Source organism: Pyrus communis, chromosome 13 (assembly GCF_041283825.1).
Source record: "Pyrus communis isolate YQ-2024b chromosome 13, ASM4128382v1, whole genome shotgun sequence".
Lineage (NCBI taxonomy): Eukaryota > Viridiplantae > Streptophyta > Magnoliopsida > Rosales > Rosaceae > Pyrus > Pyrus communis.
This window is the reverse complement of record NC_142577.1, coordinates 10,642,854-10,660,160: the sequence shown is the minus strand read 5'-3', so window position 1 is coordinate 10,660,160 and position 17,307 is coordinate 10,642,854. Positions and strand designations below refer to the sequence as shown.

Here is a 17,307-nt window from a genome sequence, read left to right as displayed (position 1 = left end):
TTGCAGGCTATGGTAAGTATTTTCTTACTATACGCAGTATGTATATTTTGGAAATTATACTTGTTTTACAACGAGGGGTTATTATGTTTTCAAAGAGGTTTTTACAAAACTTTATTTTTAGGCCCAGTCACCTTTGTTTTTCACCCCTCTAGATTTAGTAGCTAAGCTTTCGTATTTATGAGGATTCTTGGCAAATCTTGGCATTGAAGATTACCTTCGATGGTAAAATTCTCATCCTATCTTATTGTGCTTTACTTAAGCTCTAACATCACGTGTGAAATGGGTTCATTATCGCTCACCAGCGCACTTTTATATTTAGGCATTTTTAGGTTTTAAATTTATTCACATTTTTCACATCACTACATTTTATGGCTTCGTCACCCTCTGGGTGTCGGCTAGCACAGCTCAATTCGTAGTCTAGGTGGACCTTCCTAGTCAGGGTATGTCACATTCTCAATGGAAAGCCTCTATATCATCGCAATCACATTCTCTTTAGTCTTCTTAACTATCAGTTCATCCAAAATGTTGAATTTATGAAGAACCTCTTGAGCAATCTTCTTGGTTAATCTGTGCAAATCAGCATCATCTTTTTCAGTAACATCGGGATCTCTTCAACCACCAACAGGTTTTTCCTTACCGGTGCTGTGTGTTTTTTTTTTTTTCAGAATTTGATTTTAGTTGATAAGAAGTTTTTTCCATTGAGTCGTGTTCATAATTAGCAACATTTTGCCAACCAAATTGACCTCCATGATTTGCAGCGCAAGTAACAACCACAACCCTTGAATGAAGACAAAGGTGTTCATGATCAGTATGTTTGTTATCCAAAATCTCGAAAAGCATTTCCTCATCTTCAAGATCAAGGATAAGCTTTGCTTCTAGGTAGGAATAATGTTAGGGTCCCATATTATTTGGTCTAGCCAAGATTCTTTAGGCATCCCTCAGTTTTGTGAACAAAGTTTGCAAATTAATTGCCTCACACTTGATTATGTTGACACTTATCACCAGCCTTTTTCATGTGTAGGCGCAAAAGTTAGGGATGGAATCTGCTTTCCGACAAAGGAATTGATGAATTTGTTGAGCCAAAAGGCTCAAAAGAATCGGATGAATTTCGTGGGGGAATCTCACAACAACCAATAGAAGTATCAGTTGCTGAAGGAGACTCACCCTGAGTAATTTCATCTTCCTAGTCTTATAGATCAAGAGGGTAAAAGTTAAAACTCAAAAGTGATTGCTTTTCTCTTTCTATAGAAGGATTTACAGTTTTATCCCGTTTCATTGGTTCATGAATGCAATGTGAATCTACCATATGTCATGTTTCTCTTTTGAATGTGTCAGTGTCAAAGATTGAAACAACATGAGAAAAATTCAATGATTTATTATGCCTATTATGGTCTCTTTTCTATTATTCATCGTTCCAGAAAACATAACTAGTATCACCAAAGATTTTTGAAAATCGTAAGGTGGGCAATCCGTCTTCTATGCAAAGAACTGCCAGTGGCTTGGAAGTCGAAATTTTATCGCATAACACTTTACCCTTCTCAACCGATAAAGAAATGGTCTGAATCAATGCTGCGGTTCCCAACCACCTAATCATGTTCCATTTGCAGTTTAATTTTGTGACCTGTGGTGGGGTGCACCAAACTAGCCAACGAAACTTGATGAGCAAGAAAATCATATTCCTTCAGGCACATGATTACATTCAACATTGTGTTCAATTTCTAAGCCTTTATCATAATTTTCATCATCAAACATAGAACCTAGATTGTCAATGGTGGGCAACAAAGTATCTAATGAAAATTGATCAGCAATAAAATCAAATTCCGTTCTTGAGAACAAGACATCATGGTTGTCTTGGTATTCTTCCTTGTCATCTTCGTCCATTCCATCTTAAGAATCGTCATCCCAATTGTAACAATCCATTAATATGCCTTCCTTTCTGTCAAGGTTGTGTGCATCTTAAGAAAACAGGTACAACATTTAAGCAAAAAATGGCACCTCTTTTGTGTATATGAGGAAGAAATATCTTTATCCTTTCTGACAGTTGTGATGCCTTTTGTATTTTGGACTTCGGAGGGCAGAGAGCTGGGCAAAGTGGGTATCTTAAAGACCATGACAAAATCGCGCAAATTCCTGTTTGGTTTAATTTGTACATGATAGGTTTGGGATTATGCTTTGTCGCCATCGATGTGCGATAATTGGAATAACAAACGGAACAATTATATATATCCCTATCCAATAGAACCCAATTATCTCTCTCATATTGAATATGTTTGGATTGAAAATGTTTGGCTTCTGAGAGGCTCATCGCTAACAAGAGCAGGAAGGTGGATTATGATACTAAGGTGGCGTATGGGCATGTTTCTCCATCTACTGCAACTGATTTGTCTACTAAGAAAGGGAAGTTTGATCGCATGGTTAGTTGTGAGAGATTCACTGAGTCTAGGGCTAGGGATTTTCCCAAGGTCTGTGCACTGCTGAAGGCTGACCTGCTTGAGGACGTCGATGCATACGCCAAGTTTGTTGATAGTGTTGAGAAAGTTATTGTCCACTCAAACTCTTTTGCGAAGCGTCCTGCCTACTCGAGAAAGTCCTTGTAAACACGAAAATTTGGTAACGAATGAAATGAGAACACGTGTACGAAGTAGATTTTTACTCATTTGAATTTGTAGGTTACAATCTCTATTTACAATTTTCCTCTGATTCAGTCTTCAAATTTGATGTAGATGCGTACGTTGTTGTTTCAAGGTGTGGCAAAGATGATGTTGATGTGGATTTCGTTTCTTCAAAGGTCTTGGCGATTGGATCTTGAAACAAACGTTGTTACAAGTTTTGAGCTTGCAACAAAGTCTTGAAGGAATCGGCACAGGTGCTTGTTAATTCTTCAAGGGGAGTGCTTCAGGTTTGGTCGAAAGAAAGCTTCGACTTTGGTTGTACGTTATTCGAAAAAAGCTTCGACAATGTATTAGTCTTCAAAGATTTGTGCAGAAGTTCTTCTCAATGTGCAATTTTCGACCCCTTTGTGTGTCTTGGATCCTTGTATTTATAGACTTCCAAAGCCATGCCTTTGGATGAATTTGGCTTTGATTTATATCTTGATTCATCCATGGGAGAATTTAGGCATGTTCTGTGTCTTAATTTCAGCCACCTTCCTCATGTTGGTCTAAATTTATAGGCCTTGTTGCCTATTTGTGAACAATCTTCAATTCTTGCTTATTTTGTGAAGATGCTTTGGCTTTCTTTCCGATTTGGAGAGATTTTGGGCCCCTTGCTGATTTTAAGGAATACTTTCTCCCTTATGCCGAATTTTGGGAAGGTTGTGTACTTTCTTTGCTTGATTTGTGTCATATGTCATTAATGACTTATCCATTTGCGATGAGTCATATGCCATGTAGAGCTTTGTGATGCATCAGTTGTGTGCAACAAAATTTACATGGCTACAGTCCTCCCTGGTTGCTACAATGCATAAGACTTTGATGTTGGTAGCTGAGTCTATGCACATTGATCAGGATGTTGTCGAGTATGCTAAGGAGGTTGAGGCGTATTTCTTGAATTGACAGGATGAATTTCGTCAAGGGCTGTTAAGGCGTATTTCTTGAACAAAATATTTCTTTAAGGCCATTGAGGCTTGGGCTTGAATAAAATGAAAATTTTCTTCAAGGGCCCTAAAGGCTTGATCTTGAGTGAAAACGAAAGTTTTCTTCAAGGGCCGTAGAGGCTTGATCTTGAAAGAAATGAAATTTTTCCTTCAAAGGCCTTAGAGGCTTAATCTTGAAAGAAATGAATTTTTTTTTCAAGGGCTGTAGAGACTTAATATTGAAAGAATTTTTTTTTTTTTTTTTCAAGGGCCATAGAGGCTTGATCTTGAAAGAAAATTTGGAAATAACTAAATCAGCACATGCTTATTGTGTGTATTGATTTTTCCATAATTTTGATTAAATACATTTGGTAAATTTCGAATTTTTTCTTGTGGTTGCAGGAAAAAAATGTTTTTCCTTTCTTAGGTAGGAACCTTCTTCAATTTCTTTCAAAATGTTGGAAAGTTTTAGTGATTTCCTTCAAGGTTTTGGAAAGCCTTGATGATTTCCTTCAAGATTTTGGAAAGCTTTGAAGATTTCTTTCAAGGTTTTGGAAAGCTTTGATGATTTCCATCAAGGTTTTGGAAAGCTTTAATGCTTGTCCTTGGGTTAGTAGGATGTGCATTTTTTTCCTTTCCTTTTCTTTTTCCCACGGCAAGGAGGGTGCTTTTCCTTTCCCTTTTTGTTTTCCACAGCAAGGAGGGATTCTTTCCTTTCCCTTTTTGTTTTCCACGGCAAGAAAGGGGTCTTTCCTTTGTTATTTTGAAAATTTTGAAGCCATTCCCCCTTTTTTCTTTTTTTTTTCTTTTCTCTTCCTTGCTAATTTTTGTTGCAAAAACAACATGCTTTTGTTTTGGGAAACTTTGAAGTTTTGTGCTTGGTTTGGGAAACATGTCATCTGACTTGCATGCCAAGTTTGAGGTCGATTTCTCTTTTGGAAAATTCGATAAAAATATGAGAAACATATCTTTATCTCTTTTCTTTTCAGGCATATATCGGACACCACTAGGAAAAATCGGGAAAGCCTTGAACTTGTCATGTTCCTACAGTTGTGCAGTTCTGATGGGAAAACAACTTCTACAGGATTAACTTTGAAAACTGGAACGTTTGGCTTTAGGAAAAATTATGACATTTTGATCCAACAATCATCAGCCTCTTAGCTTCCTTCTCCAATTGGCCTTGCATCAAAATTCCTCCAGAAAGTCGAATTATCACCAAAAACGTCTTGCTTGCACAGATTGGTTGAAACTTGCCATTTTTCGTTTTGGAATTTGCTTCCTTCTTTTGGTTAGAATGTGCTTCCTTGTTTTGATTTTCCTTTTTCTATTTGGGTATGTAGTTCCCTTACAGCTTTAGGAAGCAATTGACCCCTATTTATAGGACAATTAGGTGTGTATTTTTTTTTCACAATTCACATCATTGTTGTGTGCTTGCTATTGTGCTTCCTGCTGGGCTTTTTCATGGGTCTTGCTGGTTGCTTGCCATAGGTTTTGCTTGCTTGGAGCTTGTTGCAATGCGTCACTTTTATCGTGTGGTGCTATGCAAAAGACTGCAACGGGTTTGCGTTGTGTAGTGCCTTTGGGTCACAATTTTCCCTCGGTGGTGATGTTGTCGTGCAGTGCAAGAAACTGCTTGCATAATCGCTACAAGGTAGCATAGTACAATTGCGTAGCATTTTTGTTTTCTTTGATAATGTAACATGCATTAAAGGACCGTCTTGTAGCTACCCTCTTTGCCATGAGGTGCAAGAAACTACTTGCGTAATCGTTGTGGGTTTGCGTAGTGCGATTGCATAGCATTTTGGTTTTCATTGCTACTGTAGCCTATGTTGAAGGACCGTCTTGTAGCTACCCTCTTTTCCGTGCTCTTGAAGCTTTTGTGGCTGATTTCTTTTCGTCGTTGTGACTTTGTCATCGTCACTCTTCAACGCTCACGAGGTTTGTCTCGCATATCTTTTGCTTTAGTGAAGCCTTTTAAGCTCGTGTGAACAAGGAGCATTGGGTGTCGCCTTTTAAGCTCGTGCGAACAAGGAGCATTGTTGCTGTGCAATTTAGGCTCATACGGGCGAGGAACATTGTTGCCATGTGCAGTTTAGGCTCATGTGGGCGAGGAGCTTTGTGCTGTGTGCAGTTTAGGCTTATGCAGGTGAGGATGATTGAGTGTTTGGTTTAGGGGTAGTAGCGCTTCAAGAATTTGCTATTTATGGGGCCAATCTTTAAGTTGTCTTCCGCCATGATTAAGTAGGCGCCGCTGGTGTAGACGTCTTGTATTACATAAGGTCCATCCCACTTTGAAGTGAACTTGCTTTTTGTCTTGTGAGTTGTGATGATAGGCTTTTGGGTGGACCTTCTTGTTGAATGCCTTGGATAGTCGTGCTTGGTAGCATTCCATGTGTAGTTGAGCTTCGAGCCTCTTTTCGTCGAGTGCTTCCAACTCTTGAAGTTGTAGTTGCATTTTCCTCTTCAGTCAAGCCTTCTTGTAAAGCCATCCTTAGTTAAGGGATTTGACTTTCAAGTGGCAGATCAGTTTCCACGCCATATACGAAAGAATAAGGCGTAGCTTGGGTAGGAATCCTATGTGTAGTCCTATATGCCCAAAGTGTTTCACTTATTCTTTCATGCTAGTCTCTCTTTGTTCGGCCGATCACCTTCTTTGAGAGGTTGCACAACGTTTTGTTAAATGCTTCCACAAGACTGTTGGTCAGAGCATGATACATGAAAGACTTGTACTGCTTGAACTTGTATTTCTCACAGAGCTCGTCCATGAGTTCGTTGGAGAACTATTTTCCGTTGTTGGTGATAATGTAGCACGGCACACCATATCGATGAATGATATGTTTTTTGATGAAATGGACGATAGTTTCCTTCTTGACTTCCCTTAGGGTACGGCTTCAGCCCACTTAGAGAAGTAATATGTTGCGGATATGATGTGAACTTCGCTTGGAGATGACTTTGGTGTTATTGGTCCTACAACGTCTAATCATCATGCATCAAACAGCCATGAGGCAACTGTAGGGTATAAAGGCTCAAGTGGTTAATGTATGAAGTTGGCATGGAATTGGCAGGCTTAGTAACTTTTGGTGTATTCCAGGCAATCCTTCACGATGCTCAACCAGTAGTAACCCATTCTTTTGAGCTGGAAATGTGGCTTTGGTCCAGACTGATGCACTCCATATACACCTGAGTGTGCTTTTTCCATGGCTTGATTGGCCTCTTCCTCACCTAGGTATCTTAGAAGTACTCATTCAAAAGGGCATCGATAAAGTGTTTCTTTGTAGTAGAGGAAGTGAGGCACTCGTTGACGTATTTCAGAGCGGTGTCTAGGATCGTCTGGAAGCTTTCTATGCTCCCAGTAGTCGATCAGTGGCTGTCACTACTCTTCAGTGTCGACTGGAAGTATTGAGATGACGTTTGTGTCATCTAGTAGCATTTCAATGACAAGTGGGATCACTTACCTTTGCAAATTGGCACGTCTGTAACTTCGTCTTCTCCTAGCACCATACTTGAGGCTAAGTTAGCGAGAGTATCCGCCATTTGATTTTCTTTTCTTGGCACATGTTCTAGCATCACGGCCTCGAACTTTTGTAGCAGTTGAGTTGCTAGTCGAAAGTATAGGATGAGATCATCTTTCCTCACTTTATATTCGATCAGGAGTTGATTGATTATGAGTTTGGAGTCGCCATACACTTCTACTATTGTGATTTCCATGTCGATCGCCATTTGGAGTCCAATGATTAGCGTTTGGTACTTATGGACGATGTTGGTGCATAGTATGCTTAATCGAAACGAATAGGGTAATACTTGTCTTTGTGATGACATGACTACTACTGCCCTCGCTCCATCCGTTCATGCAGATCCGTAAAGAACATTGCCTACGTTGAGAAGATGTCAATGTAGAACACTTCCTCGTCAGGCAAGTCGTCCGAGATTTTCCAATCAGCTGGGATTGGGTGATCAGTAAGGAAGTCCGCTAGGGCTTGTCCCTTGACGGCTTTGGCTGAGATGTAGATGATCTCGTGTTGGTTGAGAATCAACGCCCATTTAGCTAGTCGCCCTGTCAGAACCATCTTGGACATAATGTACTTAACCGGGTCGGCTTTCGTAACCAAGTGGATGGTGTAAGCATGCATGTAGTATCTTAGCTTTTGGACAACAAAGACCAGGGCAAGGCACATCTTCTCAATTGGTGAGTAGTGAAGCTCGGCACCAGTGAGAGTTCTATTTAGGTAGTAGAGTGCTCTTTCCTTTTGCTCTTCATTTTCTTGTGCCAAAAGTGCTCCAACTGAACTTTCTTGTGTGGCAATGTATAGGATGAGCAGCTTTCCAAGCACAGGTGCTCCTAAGATAGGTGGGCTTTCCAAGTACTGTTTTATGCTCTCGAAGGCATTGCTATAGGCATTATCCCATATGAATGGAGCATCCTTCTTCATGAGTCGACTGAAAGTTTGACAGCATCCAGTGACGTTGGAGATGAAGTGTCTAATGATGGCAAGCTGTCAGTGTAGACTTTTCAGCTCGTGTAAGTTTCTTAGCTTGGGCATGCTTTGAATAGCCTTGATCTTTGATTGGCCTACTTTAATGCCATGGTGCTTGACAATGAAGCTGAGGAACTTCCCAGAGGTGACGCCAAATGCACACTTCAACGGGTTCACCTTGAGGTTGTAGTGTCGTAGTTTGTCGAACACCATTCGTAAATCCTTCAAGTGATCAGATCTCTTTTTGGTCTTGACAACTACGTCGTCTATGTAACATTCTACGTTTTTGTGTAGCATGTCATTGAAGATTTTTTGCATTGCGCGTTGATATGTAGCCGTCATTGATGATTTTTTGCATCGTGCATTGATATGTAGCCCCAACGTTCTTTAAGCTAAAGGGCATTACCGTGTAGCAGTAGATACCTTTTGGAGTACAGAAGGCTGTTAGTTCCTTGTCTTCAGGAGCCATGCTGATTTGATTGTATCCAGAGGAGTCGTCCATGAATAACAGTGCCTCGTGGCCATTGGTTGCGTCAACCATGATTTTGATGATTAGCAAGGGAAAGTCATCCTTCGGGCAAGCATCGTTGAGGTCGAAGAAATATACACAAACACATATTTTCTAGATTTCTTAAGAACAATGACAATGTTGGAGATCCATTTAGGGTATTGCACCTCTCGAATGAAGCTTGCTTTGATTAGCTTGTCAATCTCAGTCTCAATTTGCAGGATGAGCTTAGATCGATAACGTCTTTGCGTTTGCTTTACTGGTCACGTTTTAGGCTTAACTGCAAAACGATGCACGGCAATGGTAAGGTCAAGGCCGGGCATTTCTTTGTAGGTCCAAGCAAAGACATCTTTGTACTCCAAGAGCAGTTGGTAGTACTCCTCAATCTCATCTGCACGTAATGATGCACTCACGAATATAGGCTTTAGTTCCTCGCTTGTGCCTAAGCTGAGCTCCTTGAGATCATCAACCATGGCTTGCCCCCCATCCTCGAGCTGTGGTGGCGCAGCAGTAACGTCCTTCTTGGGGATTTCATCTTCTTTGTCTTCTTGGATCGTTATTTGGAAGACGTCTTGGACCTCCTCTTTAGTGCTGTCCTCTTGGGCTTGTTTGCATGAAGATTGGCCAATGTGGATAACGGTGCATCTTTTTACCTTTAATGGCCCTTTTGTGTCAACCTCCAAGGTTGCTTAAGCTTCGAACGTCATCTTTTTCTACTAGACCATTGAGCTTTTCTTTCTTTGGCATTGTCTTCTTCTTTCTAAAAGGTTTCTTGGTTTCTTTGAGTCTTTCCAAGGCCAACCGTCGCGGAGAAGAACTGGCCATGTTGCTTTGTTTCTTGGGTTTTGATAACCTTTCGAAAATAGAGCTTTGGGGTGTTGGCATGTTAAGCGTTTTAAAGATAGAGGTTTTGTCTTGACCACTAATACGATCAAATGCCAACATTCTAGGTTTTGAACGGTTCAGCCGATCAAAGACTGACGTTCGAGGGGCGGGTTTAGGCTCATCTTGATTATGTTCAAAGTTTACGCTGATGTGTTGAGTGCTAGCGTTTTTCGCTTTTCTTGAAATCTTCACGAGCCTATTTGGTGTGAAGCCAAGTCTATCTTTGTTGTTGTCAACTTCGTAACCATGCTCCTTCAACTTCTTTTGAGTCTCGGTGAGGTCACGTTCTTTGTTGTTGACGGTGTTTAAAACCTTATTTCCAAGATTTGAAGGGAAGGCGAAATCATACCCAGCCTTTGACATAAGTTTGTAGGCGCTTGGGTCGAAACCTTCTTCAATCCTCTTGGTTCAAAGAGAGCTTGGTTTTACCCCCTTTGGCAAGGGTTTTACGAAACCTTATGATGGCCTTAACATCACCTAGCTGTGTCAGAACTAAAATGACATTTGTCTTGAGTAGCTTTACATCGTCCTTGTGCAGCTGTGTGTCGGCTTTGCTTGTTCCAGTTTCGAATATGGATTGCCCATTCTTTCTTCTCAACATAGTGATGTATCGGAAGACGGGCGTGCTTAATCCTTTTGAAGGCATCACACTCCATTTGTTTGTTGTGGGTTTCGCAAGCTTATCATCGTTTTTGCTTGAAGATGGCACGACTTCCTCTTCTTACTCCTTGGACACAGCTTGCCACTCCTTCTTTTTGGGTGCGGCTTTGCCTGTGGATTTGATCTCCTTTGGAAGAGCTTCGGGTACCATGTCTTCATCCATGTAAAACTTGGCATCCGCGAAGTGTGATTCGACTTCGATGAATGGCTTGGTGTCGCCTTGTATCACCTTCACCCCTTATTGGTAGAACTTTAGGCATTGGTGGAGGGTGGATAGTACTACTCTATTCTCATGGATCCAAGGCCTTCCTAAGAGCAAGCTGTAAGAAGTTCTTGCATCAATCAAGTGAAAGAGCATGCTTGACTTGAGTTCACCAATGGTCATCTAGACTCGAAACATACCCATCGCGCTTTGTCCTTCTTTGTTAAAACCTTGGATTAGTAGGCGACTTCGGGATAGTTCATCCACCTTAATGCCGATTGCGATCATTGTTGATTTTGGCATGATGTTTATGGTCAATCCACCATCCACAAGCATACGGTTGACTTTGTGCTCCCTCACATACTCAGAGATGAAGAGAGGACAGTTGTGAGGCTTTGACCCCAGCAGCAAGTCTTCGTCAATGAAGTTGATTGCGTCATGAGCAACATAGTATATGGCATATTCATGTGGCTGAAGCTTTAAGCCTTCGTCCTTGCTTTCTTGCACCTCGTGGTTGTCGGGACTTGCCAAGACCGCTACTAGTGCTCTTCGCATCTCCTTGAGCAATCGCAGCTACTCTTCAATGCTAAAGTGTGTTGGCAAGCCTTCTTTGGGCGTGAGGGTCTTCTCTTCCTCGATAGCAATAGCTTTACCTTTCGATGGCTCTTCTATCTGAGCACACATTATATGCTTGTTCCCTATGTTTTCATTATGTTTCAATACTTCATAATACATGTCACTCGATTTTGTAGTTTATGATGAAATTATATATATTAAGTATAAATAGACACTTCATAAGCACACGCTGCATATAAAGGAACGTTGGACCACCAATATGCATCGTGATCTGCACCAAAGTTAGCTAAGGCATCGACTACACAGTTGCCCTCACGAAAAATATGGAAAACAAAAACATGCATATGCCTAATCTGCCACAAGCAATTGCTCCAATCAACACACAAATACCAAAGAATAACAGAACTAGGAGAGTTTAAGTAGTGAATCACTGTATTTGAGTCCGTTATTAACCAAATGTGATGCCATTCACACACCCAAGCAACTCGAATAGCCTCAATTACAACAAGAACCTCAGCTGCAATCGAACTACAAAAATTTGTGGACGACGCAAAAGCACCCAAAGCAATACCTTGAGAGTCTCGAAATGCACCACCATAACCTGCACGGCCTATAGACTTGAATGACCCATCAACATTCACCTTGATCCACCCTACCCAAGGAGGTTTCCATACAACAAGAATGAAACGCGAGGTAGTAGACAACAAAGGAGAAACACCTAAAGTCTGAAAAATAGGAGCACTTGACGTAAGGAACCGAAGAAAAAACCAAGGAGGCAGATTCTTTGTAACACGTAAGAATCCTAGCCTTGGCATGAGCCATACATAGCTTAGCACCCTCAAAACGAATCTTTTTTAGTAGAGACCATATGCTCCAAATAGCATTACAAACAACAAGCACCCACAAACGGCGAGAAGAGGAAGACAAAGCAGCAAAGAAAGCGGATGAAAAAAGATTTTCCAAGGAACCACACTGTACGTATGGTCGATTAAAAAGGATTGACAACCAATTCCAAATTTCTTGAATAAATGGGCACTCCAAAAATAAGTGTGAAACAGTCTCTGCAGCATTCAGACAAAAACAACAAACAGAAACCAAAGGCACTCCATGACGCTGCAAGCGATCATCAGTAAGAAGACGTCCATGCCAAGCCTTCCAAGTAGTAATACTTTTCCTAGGCTGAATGGAGGAATCCCAAATGGCTTTACCCTAAACCAGCTGGGAATAATGACCATTCAAATAAGAAAAAGCATCCTTAGCAGTCATAAGACCTAATAAGAACTTGTCCAAATAAGTTTATCAACACCCGCCACCAAAGAAATAGAAGTCGAGGTGATAGTCTCAGCAATAACAGGAAAGGATGAAGAAAAATTCGTAGGCAATATCCAACCATTTGGACCAAAAAAATCACAAACCTTTGCTTTCAAAGTGGATGCCACATGATGATGGATGCATAAACTATGCGCAATTGGCTCTCCAAGCCAGTTATCCGTCCAAAATCGAACTTGAGAACCATCACCAATTAACCATCGTAGTTGAGGCAAAAGATCTGGAAATATTTTCTTTAGACCAAGCCACACTAAAGATTTCTTATAAGAAGAAGCAATAGAGAAACCTTTAGCCAAAAATCAATATCTTAAGAAAATAAATGCAAGAGAATCAGAAGAAACTACATCCCAACAACGTTTGAGAATTAGAGAACGATTCATTACTATAACATCTCGAAGACAAAGACCCCCTTCCTATTTTGGACGACAACAAATACGCCAGGCCACAAGTGGTACACCACAATTGTTTGGGTCGCCAGACCAAAATAAATTTCGCATCCAACTTTGAACTTGTTTTGGAAGCAAAGAAGGCCATTCATAAACCTGAAAAGAGTAAACCAATAAACTTTGGATAACAGAAGAAAGCAATTCCAGACGACCTACTTGAGACAATAAGGCACCCTCCCATGAGGCTAACTTTATCCGCACCCTATCTGCAATAGCTTGGAAATAAGCTTTTTTTGGCCTACCTTGAAAAATAGGTACCCCCAGATAAGTGAAGGGCAAGGACCCCAAAGTTACCCTAAGAGTACAAAGAATGGAAGTTTGACGCGGGCGAGTGAAGCGACCCAAGAAAGCAAGTGACTTACACAAAATATAATAGATTTATTTAAATCCGCCTAGTTCGTCTTGGCGCCCACCTAGACCCCACCTAGCCACCTAAGCGCTAGATCCCAGCTCGCCACCCGACCAACGCCTAATGTCTTTTAGAACCTTGACTATGACGTATCAGCCGAGGTCATTGTGTTGTACACTCTGTCAGAAGCGTTCTTCACCTACAAAAGGAATGAAAAATGGATTATGAGATGAAGGTAAAATCAGACTGACTAAACAAAACATAACGTGACAAAGTAGCTTACTTCTTTCTCCCAATCTGTGCATCTGATTATGATCGAAAGACATAGTGCCTGCACGAATAGAGCCACGATAATTCCCGTCCAAAGGCCCTGTGAAGAACATAAACGTTAATTTGAAATTAATACTTGTGTTATATGTCCATAAAAGATTGAAAAAGTAGAGAAACTGAAACTAAAACTAAAAAAGTAGCGAGGGGGGTTTAAAAAAATAGAAGGATAAGGACTATGATGTTACCTTCCCTCCAATGTGCAGGACAAAAGCTAATAAGACTGCAACAGGAATGCCCATGAGATAGTAAGCTCCCAGATTAACATATGCCCCAACCTTTTGCTGCCCACTTCCTCTTATGACCCCTGAAATTGTAAATTAGTGTCACTTCTCTTCCGTAAATATTGGCTACAAAATCTTGGAAAATGCTAAAATGACCAGAAATCAAATTATATTTTTGAATTGATCAAAATGAAATATCGACCACAGACTGATTGATCATATATCGACAACATAGAGATAAAATATCGACAACACACAGTGAGTATATATGAGTTGAATGAAATTCAAAGTCCTTGCAACAGATATAAACGTAAAGTTTTGACTTCAGTTTTAGCAGTAGGTTATATTGGTATCACATAAAGTTTCCGAAATCCAAAATTAGAACAGAAAGATCTATTGCTACGAGAGAAGAGATTGTGCAAACCGGAACAAACCTGAAAGCACAGATTGAATTCCATCAAAAAAGTGAGATACCGCAACCAAAATCAACATTTCACCCACATAATTCACAACTTCAGTTTCATTGCTGTAACAGTAGCCCCAAACTTTTCGACCCAATATCAGGACAGCACCGATCAAAAAGCCTTCAATAACCACAATGGACAGTGCAACACGTACTGCTAGAATTGCGAGTCGTGGTTGGCTAGCACCCAATTGATTTGAAACCCTTGTGCTGTTTTGTATAAGTAAATAACAGAAAAGAGTTTTTAAGACAAATATCCAACAATAGAGGCATAAACACTTCGACGCGAATTTAGGGTCTTTAACTCACCTTGCTGCACCACTGAATGCCATTGGAATCATGTACACCATTGAACATGTGTTAAGGCTGAAAATGTAATCAATCCGTTAGTAATTTCGCTGTTTCTGCCTCATCTTTGTCAGCTGCATATAAGAGTTTATATTGCTCCTTGCTCAGTAGAGCATAAATATTGCAAACCTGATTGAGAGGACTGAGGTTTCTAGCTTTGGATTAGGAAGGAAACCGGATAAGAGGACCATCAATTCGAATGACCAAATCTCCAAGCTGTTCACAGACATAAAACCAGCAACCAATTACACTAGGAGCTAACATTTTGTAATTGCAAATTTTCTGCTGACCGATTATTACAGAAGAAGGAATAGATAGTTTCACTACAGAATGCGTCAACAAATGATTACCTGATCATTACAGCAGAAGGGAAATGATTACCTGATCATTACAGCAGAAGGAATAGATAGTTTCACTACAGAATGCGTCAACAAATGATTACCTGATCATTACAGCAGAAGGGAAATGATTACCTGATCATTACAGCAGAAGGAATAGATAGTTTTATAAAATCGGGAATTCCACAGAAGGCCTCCTTTGAGAATCCAGTCCATGTATGCTTACAAGAGGGAGAGACTCTGACATAAACAACTAACAACAATGCATTGATCCAATATGAGATGGAGTTTGCCAACGCCGCACCTCTATATCCAAGGCTAGTCTTGTATACCAGAAACCAACAGAGAAACAAGTGCAATAGCGTTGCTGTGCCTGTGCTAGCAATCATGGGAACCACATTGTTTTGAGTTTGCAAAAATCTAGAATGACATTGTTGGATTGCATATGCAAAAAGACATGGAATCAGGAAATGAGCATAATTTCCAGCAGCAGCTGCTATTTCAGGATCTTGACCCAAGAATTTAAGAATATGACCAGCATTGAACCATACAGTTGCCAGAGGAATGCAGACCAGGCCAAGAACAAGCATTGCTCTCTGTAAGTGTATACCAAGCATGTGATACCGTTTTGCACCATAGGACTGGCCGCAGAATGTGTCTAATGCACTCCCCATTCCTATCTGTTCAACAAATTAAGGTTGAAATGAGAATAGTATCATACTTATTGAAATTATTTGGAGGGATAATCTAATAGCCTGTACTAGACCTGTCATTTTAAACCCGACCTGACCTATCCCTTAAAATTAGTATTTGGATCTTCATGTTTAAAATATTATTTAAAATATGTGTAAATTGTATTGGAACGCAAAAATAAACAAAAAAAGAAGTTGTTAACGGTGAAACCGATGATCCATTAGCTTAATATGTTGGGTTTGGATGATGTTAACTTAACGGTCGGTTTCAGGTGATCCGTTAACCTCACGGGTCAAGTGAAATGGATCCAAACCCAATAAACCCAATCCATTTACAAGTCTAGCCTGTACAACACACTCTGCTTAGTATTTCAATGATTCGAACAGCCTACTTTCAAAGGAATCTTGTAAGTGCGAATTTCCAGAATAAAAAGCAAAAAGTTATCCCACTACAATTGTTTATTATATACCATACGATGACTCGTGACTTAATTACTAGTAAAATCAATAAGAATATAAATTAAATCAAATAATCTGAAATAAGTAGAGAAGCCATCTTACTATCAAGCTCAAACCAGTGACTGAAGCAAATGAAGTGGCCATGGAAGCACCTGCAAGTGCCAGCTCCCCAAGGTGACCAACATACATGACTGAAATCACCTGCATACCAAATAGCAAGAAATTTGAGGACACAAGTGGCCCTGCCAACAAAAGCTGCTTCTTTACTTCCTTGATAACCTCATCTTTGCTCAGCGGTCCTTGTTTTCTTTGTACTTCAAGTTCTTGAGGAAGAACTGGAATCAAGGGTGACTCGAGACCTGCTGTTTGTACTTCCGGATCCATTTGGGTATTTTGTTTTGTTTCTTTTCTTCGAAGAGCAAGCGTTTAATACCACTATCTTTGTAAATAAATAAGGATATTTCTATCCGCATATTATTTTTATAGCAGTCTTTAATCTATAATGAATTAAGAAAAATTAATGATAAAAATAAACAAAAATGTGTGAGAATGCAGCTAAGACCTAGTCCAACCCTTAAACTAATATTCAAATTTTATGTTCTATACCTACTTGCTCTAACCGTTTAGCTAAATATGAGTTCTAACCCAAAACTCATTTTGGGGTCAAATTTAACCCATAATTCTCTCAGATTATTGGGCTAGACCATGTATTTTTTATATTTTATATTTATAAATTTATTGAATTCTACGACTAATATCTAATATGATCAAATCTAAACAGTTAAAAAAAACATCTAGCGGTCCAAATTTAAAGCTAACGACTAAAATAATTAAAAAAAAATCTTTCATGTGTTTCATATTATATCATAGTAATCCACGAGTTGCATAGTGTCGGTTTAGTGATTTTTCAATATTTATCATAATTTAAATATTTTTAAGTTAAAATATTTATAAAATTAAATTATAATGATGTACATAATAGTTGGAGCAAAAAAACTATTTCTAAGTTAAAATTAAAATTTTCTAATTTAAGTACTCTTATTTTAGTAAACATATAAAAATGAAATATCACAGTGGTTCAATTTCTATTTCCTTTCGTCAAGCCCTTTATGCAAAGAGTTATCTGTTTTTTGGAAAAAAAAAATATATGAGGATTATGTGTGAAACCCACTTCATATCGAACTTTAACGATCCGAACTGTCTATTTTGTAAGTCTCAATTTATAGATCATTCTTGCAAAAATTCAATTCAATCTGAAATCATTTGTCTATTTAATTATCAAGATCAATTTTTCATTGTTTCTTATATAATAAAGCATTCGTTAATTTCTTTAAATCCAAATAGATGTCTTAAATATTTATAATTTGATTAATATTTTGCAAGAATGATCTATAAGGTGCAACTTAAAAAATAAACAGTTCGAATCATTAAAATTCAATGTAATTTAAACTC

At 39.3% G+C, this 17,307-nt stretch overlaps 1 protein-coding gene across 2 annotated transcripts; it reads right to left on the bottom strand.

Annotated features, from left to right (window-relative positions):
- Positions 1-12,496: 12,496 nt before the first annotated feature.
- LOC137737790 (protein DETOXIFICATION 16) lies at positions 12,497-16,465 on the bottom strand. Of its 2 annotated transcripts, XR_015954862.1 has the most exons (9): positions 15,958-16,344; positions 14,840-15,384; positions 14,496-14,582; positions 14,328-14,384; positions 13,990-14,228; positions 13,520-13,638; positions 13,288-13,374; positions 13,018-13,203; positions 12,497-12,751 (listed from the first exon to the last, which is right to left on the bottom strand). XR_015954862.1 is itself a non-coding variant. In XM_088682749.1 (8 exons), the coding sequence occupies exons 1-8, from the start codon at positions 16,237-16,239 to the stop codon at positions 13,147-13,149; spliced, it is 1,473 nt and encodes a 490-aa protein (XP_088538875.1). In that variant the 5' UTR covers positions 16,240-16,465; the 3' UTR covers positions 12,497-13,146. The 2 variants fall into 2 exon arrangements, 1 of the variants encoding a protein (XP_088538875.1); XM_088682749.1 differs by having other exon boundaries at positions 12,497-13,203; positions 15,958-16,465.
- Positions 16,466-17,307: the final 842 nt, after the last annotated feature.

Excerpts from the sequence above, each read along its gene's own strand:
- LOC137737790 (XM_088682749.1), bottom strand. The coding sequence starts at position 16,239 with ATGGATCCGGAAGTACAAACAGCAGGTCTCGAGTCACCCTTGATTCCA. Across the intron at positions 14,583-14,839 it reads CCTTCTGCTGTAATGATCAG|CTTGGAGATTTGGTCATTCG; the intron begins GTAATCATTTCC and ends GTCTGTGAACAG. Across the intron at positions 13,639-13,989 it reads AATTCAATCTGTGCTTTCAG|GGGTCATAAGAGGAAGTGGG; the intron begins GTTTGTTCCGGT and ends TTACAATTTCAG.